The following is an 18600-nucleotide window of genomic DNA, read 5'->3' as shown; positions in this document are numbered from 1 at the left end:
TTCAAATAAAAGTCCTTTAGTTGGGCCACAAACCAGCTCTCAGCAGCATTTTTGACATCAGAAATGTGCTCAAAACGTTGCCCCTTCAGGTGTTTCTTCAAATTCGGGGACAGATAATAGTCCGAGGGGCCAGGTCAGGTGAGCAGGGGGGATGGTGGACCAATTGGAAACCCAACCCAGGGTGTTCAATTTGGCAGCCACAACGTTGGACGTGTCAGTAGGTGCATTGTCCTGCAAAAAAAGGATCCCTTTGGTCAACTTTCCACGGCATTTCGTCCTAATTGCCTCCTTCAGCTGGTCCAGGAGGGTATCATAATACTGTACACCAACAGAATACCGTATTTGTTTTAGAAAACGGACGCCATGACTTTTTTGGTTTATTTCTGGGTTTGGAACATCTTCGGCCGCAGGGACCCGCTGTGGCGCCATTCCTTTGACTGTTTCTTGGTTTCAGGATCATAGATGTGGAGCCAGGTTTCATCCTCGGTCACTAACCTAGCCAAAAGGCCTGTGCAGCTTCAAAATGGGCCCAAAACAGCTTTAGATGCTTCAACTCGTTCCTTCTTCTGATCACTGTTCAAACATTTCGGCACCCACTTCACTGAAAGCTTGCGCATGTCTAGGATAGGGGTGATAACAAACCCATCACGATCCCGTGAGATGTCAAGTATCTGGGCTATGTTTTTTGCGGATATTCGCCGGTCCTCAATAATCAGCTCATTGACAGCATCGCAGGTTGCCGGGTCAGTTGAGGTTGGGGGGCGCCCACTGCGGGGCTCATCTTCAACGGTGAGATGCCCGGTCTTGAAACGAGATATCCAGGTTTTGACAGTGCTGTAGGAAGGACACTTCTCCCCGTGTGTTTGTGACATCTCAGTGTGAATGTTCTTTGCTGACTTTCCCTGGAGAAACATAAACTTCATGACGGCCTGTAAGTCCATTTTCATTTCATCTAGAAGGGGACAAAGCCAATAACTTCTCAGCACCCCCTTGTATGTATGTATATATATATATATATATATATATGAGTCTTCAGAACTGCCATATTTCCAAAGTGTTGAAAACATTTCTTGGTCCATATTGCTATGATAGCATCACACAGTTGATACAGATTTGTTGGCTGCACACCCATGATGGGAAAACCACTGTTCAACCACATCCTAAAGTTGCTCTATTGGATTGAGATCCTATTATTGTGGAGCTATTTGAGTGCAGTGAACTAATTATCATGTTCAAGAAACCAGTTTGAGATGATTTGATCTTTGGCATAGTATCCTATTGGAAATATCAACTAGAAGATGGGTATACTGTGATCATAAAGGGATGGATATGGTCAGCAACAATACTAACGGGTGCTGTGATATTTAACAATGCTCAACTGGTTTTAGAGGGGTCCAAAGCATGCCAAGAAAATGTCCCCCACACCATTACACCACCAGCAGCATAACCTGTATATACAAAGAAGATCCATGCTTTCAAGCTGTTGATGTCAGACCCTACCACCAGAATGCTGCAGCAAGCAGCCAACATTTTTCCAATATTCTTTTGTCTACTTTTAGTGAGCCCATGTGAATTGTAGCCCATTCGCAGTGGGCTCTCCTGCTGCTGTAGCCCATCTGTTTCCATGTTGGGTGTGTCGTGCCTTCAGAGATGCTCTTCTGGACAGCTCAGTTATAAATAGGAGATATTTGAATTAAAGCATTTTTACCCACTGCCTATTTTCCCATTTTTGGACCATTAAATCACAATTCTGATGCTTGGTTTGAACTTTAGCAGGTTTTCTGAACAATGTCTAAATGCATTAAGATACTGCCATGAGATTGTCGGGATGATTTTTGTGTTAATAGTTAGACAGGTGTACCTAATAAACTGGCTGGTGTGTATATATACAATAATATTAGTATTTTTTAACGTATTACGGATCGCTGTACATTAAATACAGGTTGCAAATGACAGACAGTGACACAGGAAGAGGAGGACCCTGCCCAGAAGAGCTTACAATCAAGAACACACACATATATATATATATATATATATATATATATATATATTATACAGTATATATGGGGATACCATCTGTTACAAGTGTACTAAAGCACTGACAAAGAGAAGAACAGATTGTGTTATTAGAATATTTATGGACATCTGTGGACAATCTATTAGTGTTTAGGAAGCTGAAATCCCTCTTCTGTAAATGCATTCTTTGCCCTCTGGCTCTCTAATTTGAGAAGAGGTGACACAACATGTATGTGACTCAGACAAGCCGAGCGGATTGTATATCTTTTATGATTTTTCTGCAATACATAAATCTTTCCCTGTGACATTGTGAACCAGGATCTGCTGCTGTGTCAGACGGATGTGCCTATGACTGTGTTCTGGTCTCAGTTTTCTCATTTTTTCCCTCTATGCCCTGGAGTCTTTGCACACAAAGGCAGCTTGTCAGGACTAATTTCATTTCCTGCCTAGTTGTAGTTCTATTGAACGCATGAATAGAATAGATGCTCTAAGCTATTGTTGCCAACTTGCATGCATTTCGAGACCTCACCTGTCCCGATTCCTCCAAATAGCGGTAGATTTTTAAAAGCCAATTATTTGGTTCTTATTTTCTTAGATATCTCTGCTGTAGATTGTGGCTGCATTCCAGGATATCCTTAGTGTTACAGGAAACGTGCCATGGGAGCAAGGTGGAGGCTGCTATTGCAAATCGGATATCCCCTGCAAAATCAGCCATGATCCGGTGCAAATACTGTCTTTGCCACTGATATAAAACCAAAGCTTAGAGTTGGCCAATTCTGCAATTAAGATCTGTTACCCCTGCAAGCTGTTTACCAGTGCTCGACTGTAAAATAAGATATGGAAGTTTTAATGTTAAAACTGATCCAGGTATAAATAAATTACCATTGTGTGGAGCTAAACCTGACACTTCTTATGCGTCTCCATTGGTGAGATCTCATTGTAAGCATGATTTATATTGAAAATGCACCTGGGAATACTATACCTGTAACTAGAATATTTATTTTGGGTGAACTGACTTTTTAAATGGTATATATATATTTTATTTAGATTATTATATAAGTTTTTATAAAACTGAGTACAGTGTTTCTGAAACATTTCAATAGATAAAAGTGAATTTCACTGGCACAAATACCATGGAAACTGTTAGAATGTTTGAGAAGCTCTGCGTTAATATAAAGAAAGGAAACTTGTAGCTTTTCTGCAGCTTACTGAAAGTAAATGTTCAAGAATCCAATACGACATGCAATGGTGGTTTTCTAATTAACCTCTAGCTCTCAATGCACAAAGTATTGTATTGTAGAATAATATCTGAAAGCTTTCAGCATACATAGCTTAAACATGTTCTTATATAGTTGCATTGATCTTTGGTATAGTAGTACATTACATTTTAATATTACATAGAAAAAAAGTGTATTGGAGGTTGGACTCATCCTGGACACCAGAATAGTCAGAAGCAAACCCATGCAGGATTTTTTAGTATGGGAAGCTGGGTTGTGTCCCAAAAACTTCTTCTATTGGGAATGAACGGCCACGTTTACCAACAAAAAAAGCTGCCCAACTTCAATTAGTTTATCTTTACCAGTTTTCCAGTATTGATTTATTTTATGACTTAATTTTTGAAAATGTATTTTTTCAGTGCTTCGCTCTGAGCAAGAGTTCCATATTGCTGCAAAAACCAACAACATCGAGAAGATGCAGCAGCTAATCAAGAGAGGAGTGCACATCAGAGCGAAGAACAGTGTAGGTACAGTATCCCTTCTACGCTAGCGGGGCTCTATAGCAAGGTTTGATTGAGATGTCTCTGGACTGTAGATGTTGAATTTTTTTTTTTTGTAATGCAAGATTGTATGTGAAAATGTATCACTAGATATGTGTCTACAGCAGAGAACAGATTTGAGTAACAAAGCAGAATCTATAATTAGCTGATGTAGCAAAGCAAATGTGATCGGTTGATTTTGGTTACCTTGCTTTCGGGCTTATGGCCCTTTCACACTTTTCTATTTCTTTGTGTTGCAGTAATGCTCAGTGTGTTATACATTAACCTGCATTACATTATGACAGCCCATTCATTTTAAATAGACTAGGAATGGACCAAAGAATAGGCATACAGCACTTTCTGAAGCAGTTCACCACAACGAATGGTGGTGGACTGGTCCATCAAAAATGAGTTACCAAATGGATATACAGTGGTACCTTGGTATAGATCCTTAATCCGTTCCAGATCCTTGGGATTTTACCAAACAAATTTTTCTCATAAGAAATACAAGGAAAATGATTAATCCGTCCCCATGAAAAAAATCCTATTGTTATTGGCATATTATACATTGATGGGGTTGTATAAAATAATTTAAACACTGCTTAATACTAAAATGCATAAATACAAAAGCAATTAGATGAAATAAATTAAATTTTAACCTCCCTTTACCTTACTGAGAAGAGTCGAGTACCTACTAGGATGGTGCTGAGAAGGGAGGAGGAGATGTTCTGTAATTCACAGAGAGTTATAGCGCGGGTTGTCCACTGAATGGTAGCAACTGGCGTACCGACGCTCATGGGCAGTCGTGGCTTTGTCTCGAGAGAGGTAAATAAGGGTAGTGCGCGGTGTTATGACTCATTTTGACCCATACTAGTTCTAGCACAAAGGTTGTATACCAAGCAAAAATTTTCGTGTCCAAACAAGACTTATACCAAGTTGGACATATTCCAAAGCGGACTTATACCGAGGTACCACTGTAATAAAGACATAATCTAGAATCCTTTATTCATCCTCCATTAGCTTGTTGCTCAAGGTCTTCATTGGTGTTTGGTACATATCAGTTCCCACTGATTTAATTTTTAAGCCACACAGGGTTTTTGGGTAGCTTCCAACTTTTAGGAAAAAAAGGAAGTAACCCAAAACTACCCAAAACAAAGAAAAAATCCACTTACCTTCAATCCTGCGGTCGATTTGTCAGGAGGTTTCTTCCATCAGGTCCCATGTCATCCGGGAATCCATCGTCGGGCCGGGGCACCAGGCGCTGCCATCTTCTCCTCTTCTTCCCGGTTCTTCTTCCTACGCAGGCACGAGATCGGGTGATGTAGATTGGGAAAAACTTACTGATCTCACTGTGCATGCGTGGGATTGGCAATACTTTTCCCTTTTGATGAAAGGGCTCCTCCTCCGCATGTCCGAGATGCTTGAGCATGTGCAGAAGGTGAACTCAGAGCCTCCTGGGATGTGTGACATAGGTATCCTGGGAGGCTCTGAGCCCCCATTCATTCTTGATCACCTAGGCAATCGAAAATTAGGGGAGTGGTGCTGCACCCTTTTTTTTTAAAAATACACAAAACAAACAGAATTTTTACTTTAAATAAAAGGCTTGTCTACCGTTTTATGTAAAGTGAAAATTCTGAGTTTAGGTACACTTTAAATAACACAGAACTTAGTACTTTTATTGTCAGTATGTATTGACGCATTTCATCTAAACAGGCTTCCTCAGTGGCGAAACGCGTCAGAAAATACTGAAAATGACAGCAAACAACTAGCCATATACTATCATAAAATGAGGCTAATAGCAGTATCTATATAGGGTATGTGGGTCAAGTACTAAGTTCTGTGTTTTTTAACTTTATAGGGAAGTAAACAATATATGGATCTAGGGCTGGCACACTGTAGCTACGTAAGAGAAAGAAAGAACTCCTTACGCTATTTTCACTCTGATCTATCATAAAGGGCTTCATTTGCTGGTGAAAAGTGCTATGTAGAAAAACATTCACTTCTTATATATCTTTCATTTAACATTGAAGGATGTGATGCCACCACTATTGCTTCAAACACCTAGTAATCTATTTTATTGAAAAGAAATGGTCTCTAAGTGTTTAGTAAAAGTTTTATCTGCTAATCTGTCTGTAAAGGTCCCTGGGAATTGACCCTTGTAGTTACTTCACCACTTTGTAAGTTACCTGGAATGCAGGTAACAGGTCAGGTGTCTTGCCCCTTGCTTTTTCTAACTGTAGTAAAAGCAAGGATAAGGATCACAACCCTCAAACCCAAATGTAAAAGTGGTGTAATGGCTGCTCCTGTATTTGTGTCCTAGTAAGATTCTTCTTTACTTTATTGTCAGATGAAGCTCTAAAGTCTTGCACTGACCTTAACATTTTGGACAGGAACACAAGGCAGATCAGACTTCAGGTGATCTTGTTATGTCTGTCATTCTGTTTCTTGCAGAGAAAATCAGTTGCTGAAAACAAAAGTGGTTGGAAATACCAACAGCAATGTGTATGGAGGAAATAGGGTAGGGCAGATCCACCTTGCACGGTACAAACATACAGAGATGTAAGCAAATGTTAAGAAATGTCTGGTTGTTTCAGGATCATGTCAGCTGTAGATGAGATAATACTTCCTTGCTGCAGGCTACTGTCCATACAGACACTGGATCATGGCTTCCTTCTGCTTTCTTTACTTCTGTTTCAGGTAGACAGGACAGCCTTACACTGGGCAGCTGGAGCTGGGCAAGAGCAAGCTGTCAAGCTGTTACTGGAACATGATGTGCCCGTGGATGAAGAGGACAGTGTATGTGTCTGGTGACCCTAGCATGCATAACCCTTTATACTCACCCGTAGCAGAATGTTAAGCTCTATACACTAAGTGTGTCTAGCAGTGATTGTCTAGCATGTGTACAGCCATCCCTAAATGACTGACTGAGACAACTGCTGTCATTTGCACTAAAGAGAGGATGCAGCGGGGAGCATCCCACTTGTCCTCCCCTCTCCATAATACTGAACTGTGCTATGTGTACAGAACTCATCTTGTTCTACTGTCATTAGAATGATCATTAAATATTAGTTATAGAAAGCACATGTAGTGCCTTTAGTAAGAGATTAAATAAGAGAAAGTGTTTTTGTAGAACATGGTGCACCCCTGAACAAAAAGAGATTGTTGCTTTGGGAAAAAATAATCTGTGCTCATAATACAGGAGATGTGGGCAGGATTGCCTATGGTAAGTATTGCGGTAGAAATGGGAAGGGGTAGGGAGATTACAGGAAGGGGCAGGAGAAAGACAGAGAAAGCCAGGGAAGGATAAACGGTGGAGAAGAAGGGGGTATTATTATTATTACACAATATTTATATAGCGCCGACATTATACGCAGCACTTTACAAAGTCAATAGTCATGCCAATAGCTGTCCTCTAATAGCGATCACGATCCATTGTCTCTACCTAAGTCATAATGTATGTTAATCTTTAATACAGTTTAAAGTAAATTTTGGGAGGAAGCCAATTAACCTAACTGCATGTTATTGGGATGTGGGAGGAAACCGGAGTACCACTGAAGAGCTGCAAAGACCAGAGTGCTAACTTCTGAGCCACCATGCCGGGTTAGGTAGTTGGTAACATTTCACAGGAACTTTGAAAGGTTGTCGAGTATACCCAGATGTTAAAGTTTTCCAGGGGTCTTGGACCTTTCAAACCTCCAGTTACTTCTCTAACCTTCACTTATCTATGCTGTAGAATATGTATATAAAGAGTCCCTATAATAGGCTGATTCTTATTAGGCTTCTATCAATGGGTTCCAAGTCTTTTGTAATTTTACCAAAGCATAATTTTGGATAGATATTAGTTTTTAGAGACCATCACTTAGGATTTTCTTGTCTTGACCTCACCTGTTTTTTACTATTTTAAATAAGTGTTCGTTTTATTAATATGTAACCAGCCTTTGTCTGTCATTATTATTTTTAGGCAGTTTCTGTTTTCTGTAGGACCAACATTTTCCCCTTTTAGAGTCATTGTTCACTACTATTCTCACAAATACTTTATTGTAAAGACTTGTTATCACCATATAACTATTTGATTTTAGTTTCTGACTTTTTTGTTGAACCTTAGTTTGGAATGAACGCATTGCTGTTGGGGGCTTGGTTTGGACACCTCAAAGTTATCCAGATTCTCGTCAATGCCGGTGCCAAAATCAGCTGTGAAAATAAGGTAATGCTGGTGCTGTCATATTGTTAGTAAGTGGAAAGTAAAGGGAAACACACAAAACATTTGAGCAAATGGGTAAAAGGCACTAATACAATATAGTAATCTTTTTTAGGCGGACCTTTAACTCCCTCATCTAAAATTGCCCATTTATGAAAAAAACATTTTGCATTTTTCTCCTTTCTATTTGTTTCCTGGCACCGTTGGAATAGCCGGTGCCTTCCTTCCGCATTTGGAAAGGTTACATCACCAATGCCTTCTTCTGAGCTGTCACAGTAAATTGCAAGAGTAAGTGTTGTGAGATCTCAGCACAAAGTTGACTTTTTTATATCCGGATGACATATAATTTCACCGTGCATGTGTGTGAAGCCATCAGTGGGTCTGCCACTGAAGATGCCAACTGCAGACGAGCCAAGAATGGTGACCTGTGTTGTATTAAGCTTGTGAGTTCAGTGAAAGGTTTTGGCTCACAGTCCCATTCATTATATGGTCCTTAGACACAAAGAATTGTGCTTGCAGTCATTAGATAACAAGCTGCCTTGTGCACGATTCCACTTTTTTGTCTTTCTGCAACATTAAAAAATAGGATTTGTATAGCACCAACATATTATGCAGCGCTGTACAATAGACAAATACAGACAGTGACACAGGGGAAGGAGAGGGATTCATGTAATTAGAATAAAAGAATGAACAAGATTAAAAACTATCTTTGTATATTTTAAGGCAAAATGGCCAATATATCTCCAAGGCATTAAAATCTATAAATCTATTGTGTTGGCCATTATCTATTGTGAGACAGTGACTGGAAAAGTAGTAGAAATTTGTTATATTTCACCTAGGTTTCTTTCATATACAATGTACTAGGATACAGGAAGTGGATATCTCAACTAGGAAACGCCGGGTGAGATATCAGAAATCCAGGAAAGATGGGTTGCCTTAGCGCAAAACATTGTTTGCTGAGGACTTTGGTAAATGGTGTTGTCGGGTCTGGATTTTTATGGAATGTTGAGCAGGTTGGTAGAGGGGCTCCTCATTCCCTTCCTGTCCAAAACAGGTTTCCTATATAGCTGTCAGCCAGGTGATGGAGATCAGCTCATTTGTGGGCTATAAAGGTCTGGTGTGCGTGCGCGTGCGTGCTAACAACTGGTTGATCAGATTGTCTTTCACCATTGCTGCGGAAGTCTGTGAAAATGACAAAAAGGACACTGTAAGTTTACTTTGACTTGTGTTGTGTGGCTGGTAGTATGCCGCCCGTATAGAAAGAGTGATCTTGTGTTTAGTTAGTGCTCAGCCGAGCAGGAATTTATTTTGTTTTTTTTTTGCCTGTATGTAAAGGCATTAGATTTTGCTTGTGGATGAAAATAAAGAAAACAGACAAATCCCTGTGTGAACTGTGCCGTTGTGTCACTGTCTCTGACTGCTGTGCCTACCACTATTGAGCTGACCCCCCACACTATGTATATGGGGACATCTTTATTAATATTATTATTATTATTAATAATAATAAACAGGATTATTATAGTGCCAACATATTTTGCAGTGCTGTATATTAAATAGGGGTCGCAAATGACAGACGGATACAGACAGTAAAACAGGAGGAGGAGAGGACCCTTCCCCGAAGAGCTTACAATCTAGGAGGTGGGGGAAGTAACACACAATAGAATGGGATATACGTAGTGGTGGGAAGTAGTGACAGTTTCAAAAGACAGAAGAAGATGGGTAGGCATGTTTGAAAAAATGGGTTTTGAGTGCTCTTTTATATGAGCAGCACTTATTTCCCCAATTTGCCTTGTTCACTTTTGGGTTAAAATGGGCTTTAAGAAATCTTTCATGTAGTCCTTATATCTCGTGTTCTAACACTGCAAAAGTGTAACAGACATGATGGGTCAGGTTGCATTTTTAAAACATGCTGAATTTATCCATCTTCATAATTTTTAGCAAATATACATTCACCCTGTAGTAATGATCTGAAATTGCAGTACATCAGCAATTTACAAAAAAAATTGTACTTAAAAAATTAAGATTCAAGCTGGAAAACGCGGGTAAACACTTCTATTTTAATGGGGCGTTTTCCCACATTTTACAGCGTTTATAAGCACTTGAAAAATAAACGTGGGAAAATGTGGCAAAGACGTTTCCCAGCGTTTTAAAAGCAAGCTTAAAAACACATATAAACGCAGTAGGAATGTTTACATGCGTTTTTATAAGCGACCCAGCCTTAAGCTGCGTACACACCTGCAATTTTTCTCGTTGGAAAGGATCTTTCACGATCCTTTCCAACGAGAAAAGACTGCACGATGCATGAACGATGCTGTACATACAGCACCGTTCATGCTCTATGGAGAGGGGAGGGGGAGAGCGACGGAGCGGCACCCTGCTGCGCGCTCTCCCCTTCCCTTTCATTAGGATCGGTAGTCGTCCATCGTCCATGGATCCGCCAGGACGGTCGTCGGACGATGGATTATCGGGCGAGAAAAATTTGCCGTGTGTACGCAGCTTTAGGCAGCAGTCCTATCATCAATACAAGATCTTGGTGAAAAAGGAATGCAACTCTTGTGACATTGATTGAGCTTAGTAAAATGATACCATGAATGCTATAATCAATGCAAAAGGTGGTCCAAATACAATATTAGAGTGTGTGACTTTTTTAGGCCAGGCGTTGTATATAAATGTAAATATTTAGGCATGTGTATTACCAGTGTAATAATAAGTTATTATTACTGCAATAGTATTGAAAAAAATGTGTTAACCTTTACATTTTCAGAATGGACTCAACCTGCTCCACTGTGCAGCACAGAGAGGTCACATCAAGGTCCTGGAGTTCATCATGGAGGATCTAGAGGACATCAAAGTAGATAAGGAAGACAAGGTAAAGAGACATCTTCACAAGTACAAAATAATCACGCACTGATATAACATGCAGCGTATATCAACAAAGCTGCTGTAAAGAGATTTTCAGGGTGCTCATAAATCTTTAGCAATTCAGGACATCCTGCAAGAAACCATATTAGTTAATCATTAAACTACTGGCTTGGATTATCTAGCTACAAATGATGCAATGATGCAAACATAATTTACATCATCACAAATAGGTGTCAAGGATGTCAGGTGATTTAAATAAGGTTTTTGAAGGTTAGAAACCTTAAGGGATCTCATCAGCATAACTGCAAGTACAGTAAAAATAAATTTCAGTGTGGTTAACTCACTTGTAGTCCCAGATGCAATAGTTTTAACATGAAAAGCACAGGCACTGCTATTGCAACCTCCAGACAGCCTGAGATGATCACACAGAGACAACCTTTATTTATTTCTTACAGGTCCATTACTGTACAAGTTATGTTTGAAAGTATTGTAAACACAATTAGTTCTTATGCTGGGTACACACATGCAATGGGCTGATAGGACGAGAATCCAGCGCGTGTGCAGCGTTCGTCGTCCATCATCGGAACGACCATCCTGGCGGATCCGCAGACGATAGAGGACGAACAATCGTAATGGAAGTGAAAGGGTAGAGAGCGCAATGTGGTGCCGCTCCGTCGTTCTCCCCCTCCCCTTTCCATGGAGCAGAATTGTGCTGTATGTACAGAACTCGTTCATGCATACTGCAGTCATTAGTCGTTGGAAAGGATTGGGAAAGATCCTTTCCAACGACAATTATTGTACGTGTGTACATAGCCTTAGAAGAATGTTAAAGATGGATGATAAAAACACTGCAACCATTCACTTTTTTCTTTCTTCTAATGTCCTCCAAACTAAACTGGTCTGACCAGTTGTAGTTTTAACTAACTGTATTGTTTGTAAAGAGCTTGTCGTCCTACATTTCTCCTTGTCCTTTTATTTTGGTTATTCTTTTGTTTCGCTGCACATCTCTCCTCTGGCAATAGTTTTTTTCAAACACACCCTACATGTAGCACTTCTTGTTCTGCAGATTTGAAAGATTGCTTTGGCTTTTTTTGCAAATTATCACATATTCCATTCTTATGTTCCATGCAGTTCCTAAATATTCAAATAGTATATTTATATTATTGAATAGAGAAGCAGTATTCTACATAAATATAAGTTTATGTTTGCAGATTGGATGACCTTAGGACTTTCACAAACCTTTGCAATGACTGCACGATGCGTGAACGAGTGCTGTACATACAGCACCATTCTGCTCTATGGAGAGGGGGAGAACAACCGAGCGGCACCCTGCTGCGCTCTCTCTTCCTTCACTTCCATTAAGATCGTTCTTCGTCCATCGTCCGTGGATCCGCCAGGACGGTCGTTCGGAGGATGGACGACGTGCGCTGTACACATGCCAGATGCTTGTCCGATATTGGTCCTGAGATGATTATCGGATGAGAACCATTTGCAAGTGTCTACGTAGCCTTAAGGATCTCAATGTTGGTGAGAACAATGTTGTCAATAGGTGAATAAACTCTCTAGCATTAGAAAAAAAAAAAAAAGAATATTCAGTTTTAAACCTTAAAAGGAGTTTGATCAGGAAGTTATCCAATGTATTGATTATGCTAGGAATAAATAGGCATTGACCTAAATCATGAATCTGTAGGTCAATGTCTAAATGACTAAAGAAAACCTATGTCCCATGGCATGCTTTTGTGGTCCCTCCAACATTTTACTATCTGATCTCCTATCATTGGTGGCATTGGGTAGGTACAGAGTTTGCTGGTACAGCTTCCAAATTATTGTGGATTATTCCCATGTTAAGTATGTGCATTGTATCATTGACACTACCCCAATTAGTCAGTTACTTAAGCAGCCATAACAGATTGTTTTTTGGGGTAAACATAGGATATGAATAGATACATATCACTAAAATGTACACAAGTTGCATTGTATGTATGGACTATTGAATACATCTCATGGAAATTGTGATCGCCTTCTATCCAGGAAAAACAAACAGAAGAGCGGAATAGCCATACAGTTTTTTTTAACAGATCAGTCAACTACTGAATAAAATATTAAGAGGATCAGATGGTTGAGCACCAAATTGGCATTGGTTCCGCTCATATGTGTGAACCAGGCCTTAGTGACGTTTCCTTTGCTTCCTCATAAACATAATATATTTCAGTACATAGAAACCATCCTGCACAAGATGGTGAATATTTAACTTTCATAGAAATAAGAGTTGTTTTGTTGATAACGCTGCCAGTCAGTTATACAATACGGAGGATTTCTGCACCCTATGGAATGTGACTTTTAAGAAAGAACTGGCAGTTAAAATGTTTACATAGAGATTTCATTCTTTTGTTGGAATGTAATCAGCAATGTCTGGAAGGGGAAGGATTTATTTTGAAGTTCAACACCTTTCTGCAGGTAACCCAATTATCTAAAAGACAAAAAAATCTCAAGGATTGTTTATTGAGATTACTATGATATATTACATTTTCATTCTACTTTGTTAGAAGATCTTATAAGGAGCATTGATGCAGTTTGTTACATTCACAACATTTGTGAGATAAAAATATAAAGAATTTTATATTTAGCTACCCTAAAATCCTGTATTTGTTCAGAAGCCAATCCTTGGCTCCATGGCAGTTCCGCATGATCAATTTTTTAAAACAGAATTAAACTCACCTTTCCTTGCTTTGGTGCCGGCACCAACATCTTCATCCAGTCCTTTTCTGGGTTTAAGTCTTTGGCTATCGTGATCGTCCTGGTTGGAATAATGTAACTTCCAGTTCAAATTCAATAGATTACAAACAGGAAAGTAACATTCTTCTATTGCAGAAGGGAACATAGCATGTCATGAACATAGCTCCCTGCTCACAATTTTTTTTATAACATTCTTTATTTTTATTTACAATTTTCAGTTTTACATTGTGCAAAAGGAATCGAGTCAGGAACAAAATAAATATAAACACAGAAAATTACCATTACAACAAATATAGATCCAACAGCAATAAATGAAAATGTGGCTACATATATAAACTATGTGGCTACATTTATTACCAATATAACATTTTCAGCATGAAAAGAAAAAAAAAACATGTGGCTCGGGGCAACTACTTTTAGGAGACCATGGACTAAATCAAAACCTTACATCATAGATATCTCTCATATTCAGGGGAACCAACAAATTCCTTCTAATGAAACCATGTACGCTCACTCTTTCCATCTTAGTCATGAAGACCTGCTGTGAGGTTCTCCATGAGCATGATCCCATTAACAACGTGAAACCACTGCGGTATTAAGGGGCATGAAGGTGATGGAAGGTGCATGAAAAAGATATGAAGCATCGATCCCTCTACCACATTTCAGTGCCAGCAGCAGCCGGACAGCCCAGGGAAATACTTATGAAGGCGGACAGGAGTATGGTACCATCTAGTGAGTATCTTGTAATTTAGGTCCTAATAAGCCAGCTAATTCTCCGTCTTTGAGAAACATCTAGGGTGATTCCCAGTTTCCCTTCTCAGTGGGAAAGATATGACATTTAGGTAGCCATAGATAACCGAAAGAGATTGTCTGGTAGAGCCCATTCTGGCAAAGAGAGATTCGTATGGGGTGAGCGGGCGAATAAAGCTTCTGTTCGGGGGCAAGGTGTGCAGGAAGTGAGCTACCTGTCTCGCTCTCCCCAGGCCTAATGGCTTTGGGTCTCCCATAGTAACCAATTCCTGAATCTGAAGCCATTCTCTGCTGTTAAGGAAGTGGGAGGCCTTATGTACACCCAATTGTTTGGGACGTGTAAAATTAAGCTACGTACACACTTCCAATAGTTATCGTTAGAAACAACCGACGAACGAGCGATCAGCCGAAAATCGTTCGCAAAAAAGGTGACCAACGTCGACGAACGAGGACTGTCGTTGGAAATGAACAACCATCACGGCGGATCTGATTGGCCTATGATCTTTTACTATGTTACGCATGTTTCTGCAATACACTTTCTCCTTTACATGTCACTCCCCGCATCGTTAAAACGATTGTATCTAGCGTGTGTACATTAATGGTGGATTATATTTGAATGTTCAGAATTGTGCACAATACGATCCTTTAAAATTTTTGTGCATAATCATTAGTCTTTCGTTTTCTAACAATAATTATTGCAACCTAGCTTAAGAGTCTTCTTTCCCCAGTGTGAATGCTGGGTTATCAAGAATCAGAAACAATTCGGAAGGGGAGGGCAATATATTAGTGAGGAAACATCTTCTGGCACACTCTCCACGTGGGATCTACTGTAGGGTAGGTTTGAGGCTGGTTACCCTAGCCGGGTCCAGCCAAGGAGATACATGTATCTGTTCCATGCCAGCTTCTCCAGTACAACCCATTGTTTGAATTTAGAGTTACACGCTCAATCTACAACTCTGACCAGGTGAGATGCTGCTCACAGTTTTTTGTTTTTAAACTTTAATTACTCCTAAAAGCATAACCTAAACCCCCTGTGCTCCCTATCCCTGTTCCTTCCTAGGGCTTCACCAGCTTCTTCCTTATTCACTTCCTCCTTGTAATCTTCGGCCATCTTGATTGGCTGGGTCTGGGAAGGAGTATCTCGCAGGAGTTCATTCAGTCCCGGCAAACACAGGGAAACTGGGTTTGCCAGGCAAGGGCAGCTCTGCTTTTGACAGTGCAGTATGGAGCCATCAGCCAGGTAAAGATTGTTGCAAAAGCGACATCACCTGTCCCTTTCTGCAATAATGACCTGCCTGACCAAACATTTTTTAAAGTGTAACTTAGGGCCAAGGACTCTCAGCTCTGACTTGCTACACAGCTCTAAACTATTTTTGCAGTCAGAACGCTTGCAACAGTCATCATCACTTCACACAGAATGCCATTCCTATCATTTTAGGTAGCAAAGCCCAAAAATATTTCCTGCCATTCCCATTCTACTAACCATTGGCAGCCCCAGTGTACAGTAATTGTTTGAATTTCAATGAAACAGCTTCACATGAATGCAGTAACTATTTAAAGTGTGTGTTACCCTAGCAATGAGATTATCTTATTTGCTTTCTAATGGTCTGGTAAATATACCATTGAAAGCATCTTGCTATATCTTTTTGACAAATGCAAAAAAAAATCTGTAGATCATGTTTTTCTTTTGTTCTGTGCATACCTGTATTATATTAATGGAGCTAAGATATCTTATCTGGGGACTAGAGAATGGTTCGACTTTTTGTTGTAGCACTAAGAGAGTCGGTGTCTGAGTAGTATGGAAAGCGAAAAACAAGGCAGGCCTGACACCACTTTGTTCACAAAACAAGAGGTAGGAGCTGATGGCATTTCTGACACATGAATGCGTATTATTCTGTGCTCGCAGGGCCTGTAAAGGGATAAAACATGAAAGAAGCACAAGTATTTTAGAGATGTGCTGCATATGTTTTTTTTTTTTGACCTGACATACACTTTACAAATGATAGGAAATAGGATTGGAGTATTATTATTAAATTATTTTGAAACCGTATTAAAATAGCGCCAACATATAACGCAATCCTGTACATTAAATAACGGTTGCAAATGACAGACAGCTACAGACAGTGACACAGGAGGAGGAGAGGACCCTGCCCAGAAGAGCTTACAATCACGGGCAGCACGGTGGCTCAGGGGTTAGCATTCGGGCCTTTGCAGCGCTAGGTCCAGGGTTCGATCCCCAGCCAGGACATTATCTGCATGGAGTTTGCAGGTTCTCCCCGTGTCTGCGTGGGTTTCCTCCGGGTGCTCCGGTTTCCTCCCAAAAACATGCAGTTAGGTTCATTGGCTTCTCCCTAACAATTGACCTTAGACTACATTAATCACAGATGACTATGGTAGGGACATTAGATTGTGAGCTCCTTTGAGAGACAGTTAGTGACACGACTATGGACTTTGTACAGCGCTGCGTAATATGATGGCGCTATATAAATACTGTGTAATAATAATCTAAGAGGTGGGGCAAGCAGAGTACCTTCATAATGTGTGTGACTTGCCAGTTTATAGTTGCCTTCTGCCTTATTATTATGCCAAAGATTCACTTACTTATTCCTTCATGGAAATACAGTATAGGAATAGTGATGGTAGAAATAAACCAAGTGGTCCACCTATTTTGGACTTTGCTCAATCATCAGAGGAGCAGCTCTAACATGAAGACGTTTAGCCCTGTCTGTATTAAGAGGCCTGCCTACAAAGATAGAATTTGGAACAAGGCATGGAGAGTTAATAATGGGGAAAAAGATCAGGGAGACTGTGGAGCCACCATAGGTCTACATTTGGAAACAGAACATGAATTTTTTAGGAACAAATTCATCAGGACTTTGCTTGTGACTGGTCCCAGCCGCTTGCATTTAGATGAATGGAAGCAGTTGGGGAACATTTCTGCACGCAGCAGATAGCAGCACTTTTTGGGAAAGCAGCGTGTCACTTTTGGCAACAAGGTTTCTTTTTAGGATTTACACAGTACATGTGTTCAAATGTGGTTTCTCACTGTGCGGTTTGCTTCTCCAGTTTGATACGTATCCATGGATTTTATAGCTGGAAGAGCCAAAATTGGAAGACATGGAAGATCTTGTTGTTTTACTCTATATATTAGAAGCCAGTTGATGACTCCACTTATAGCTAAACACTTTTGGACTGCTGACGTTTACTGAGTAGGTGGTGGAGTAAAGAATTAACACATCTTTTCTCTTTCCTTTCAGTTTGGAAGAACGGCATTTCACCTGGCAGCAGAACATGGCCAGAGGGAGGTAGTAGAATTTCTGATTGGATTTGGGTGTCAGCACAGCATGAAGGACAAGGTACTATCAATGTTATTCTCCTGAGCCAAGAATAATAGGAAGCTAACTGAGATATAAACAAGGATAAAGGAGAAATGAAAGCAAACACATTTTTTTATTGTCAGCCAAATAATCGGGATAAAACTGCACTATGTTGCCAATTAAAAACCCATCTGAAAGCAAATATTCCCATTCAGTACCTTCTTTTTATTACTAAGAAAAGTTCACTTAAATCCACCATCTAGGTCCTTTGCCAGTGCCATTTCCTATTGTTCTTGGGCTTCAGATGTACCGATTCCAAGCAATGCATTCAATCACTTTGCATTGACATCATTGCAGACTTCTCCTCTGAATCCTCAGAGAACCCTGCGACTAGGCAGCCTGGCCCAAGTCACACAGGTAGTGACATGGACACCAAAAGAACGACCTGTCCTCTTGTAAATAGAATAAGACTAGACTAGGACTAGAGCATCATAAATGAAGCTTTAGGTTAGTAAAAAGCGTTTAGAGGATTACATTTGCGTTACTAGTAGTTTCTGGTCTTCTCCATAGTTTATAGGTTACATTTGTTCTAAGCCTGCAGCACATGTTTTCATTATAATCCAGAGAGCAACAAAATGTTCATTTTTTCTACAATTTCCCTTGGGTCTAGGTGGGGGTATTAGAGAAAATCTCATCACTATCAAACCTTTAAGACCAAACTCTATCACTGATCAGCCAAAATATCATCCTAATATTGTGTTGGTTCCACTTGCTCTATTAAAACATGTCACAGCCTGGGCTTCAGAAGTTCTGGTGACCTGTGGTATGTGGCACCAAAACATAAGCAGCAGATACTTTGTTAAATTTACTGGCCTGCCCTTTTCCCAGGCCAGTTAATTTAACAAAGTATCTGCTGCTTATGTTTTGGTGGCTGTGCATTGTGCTGCTGTTTCTTCTCCGGGTAA

At 40.0% G+C, this 18600-nt stretch overlaps 1 protein-coding gene across 3 annotated transcripts in view; it reads left to right on the top strand.

Annotated features, from left to right (window-relative positions):
• Nucleotides 1-18600, top strand: part of ANKDD1A (ankyrin repeat and death domain containing 1A) — a 45034-nt gene that overhangs the window by 5273 nt on the left and 21161 nt on the right. The window contains exons 2-6 of one of the 3 annotated variants that reach the window (XM_072402643.1): nucleotides 3653-3760; nucleotides 6474-6568; nucleotides 7878-7976; nucleotides 10735-10839; nucleotides 17576-17674. In XM_072402643.1, the coding sequence (XP_072258744.1) occupies nucleotides 3653-3760; nucleotides 6474-6568; nucleotides 7878-7976; nucleotides 10735-10839; nucleotides 17576-17674 (506 nt within the window). Of the gene's footprint in view, nucleotides 1-3652; nucleotides 3761-6469; nucleotides 6569-7877; nucleotides 7977-10734; nucleotides 10840-17575; nucleotides 17675-18600 lie in introns of those variants that run through there. The other 2 variants (XM_072402645.1, XM_072402644.1) reach the window with 2 other exon arrangements.

Source organism: Pyxicephalus adspersus, chromosome 2 (genome assembly GCF_032062135.1).
Source record: "Pyxicephalus adspersus chromosome 2, UCB_Pads_2.0, whole genome shotgun sequence".
Classification (NCBI taxonomy): Eukaryota; Metazoa; Chordata; class Amphibia; order Anura; family Pyxicephalidae; genus Pyxicephalus; species Pyxicephalus adspersus.
The sequence above is the reverse complement of the archived record's forward strand: the minus strand, read 5'-3'. Positions and strand labels throughout refer to the sequence as shown.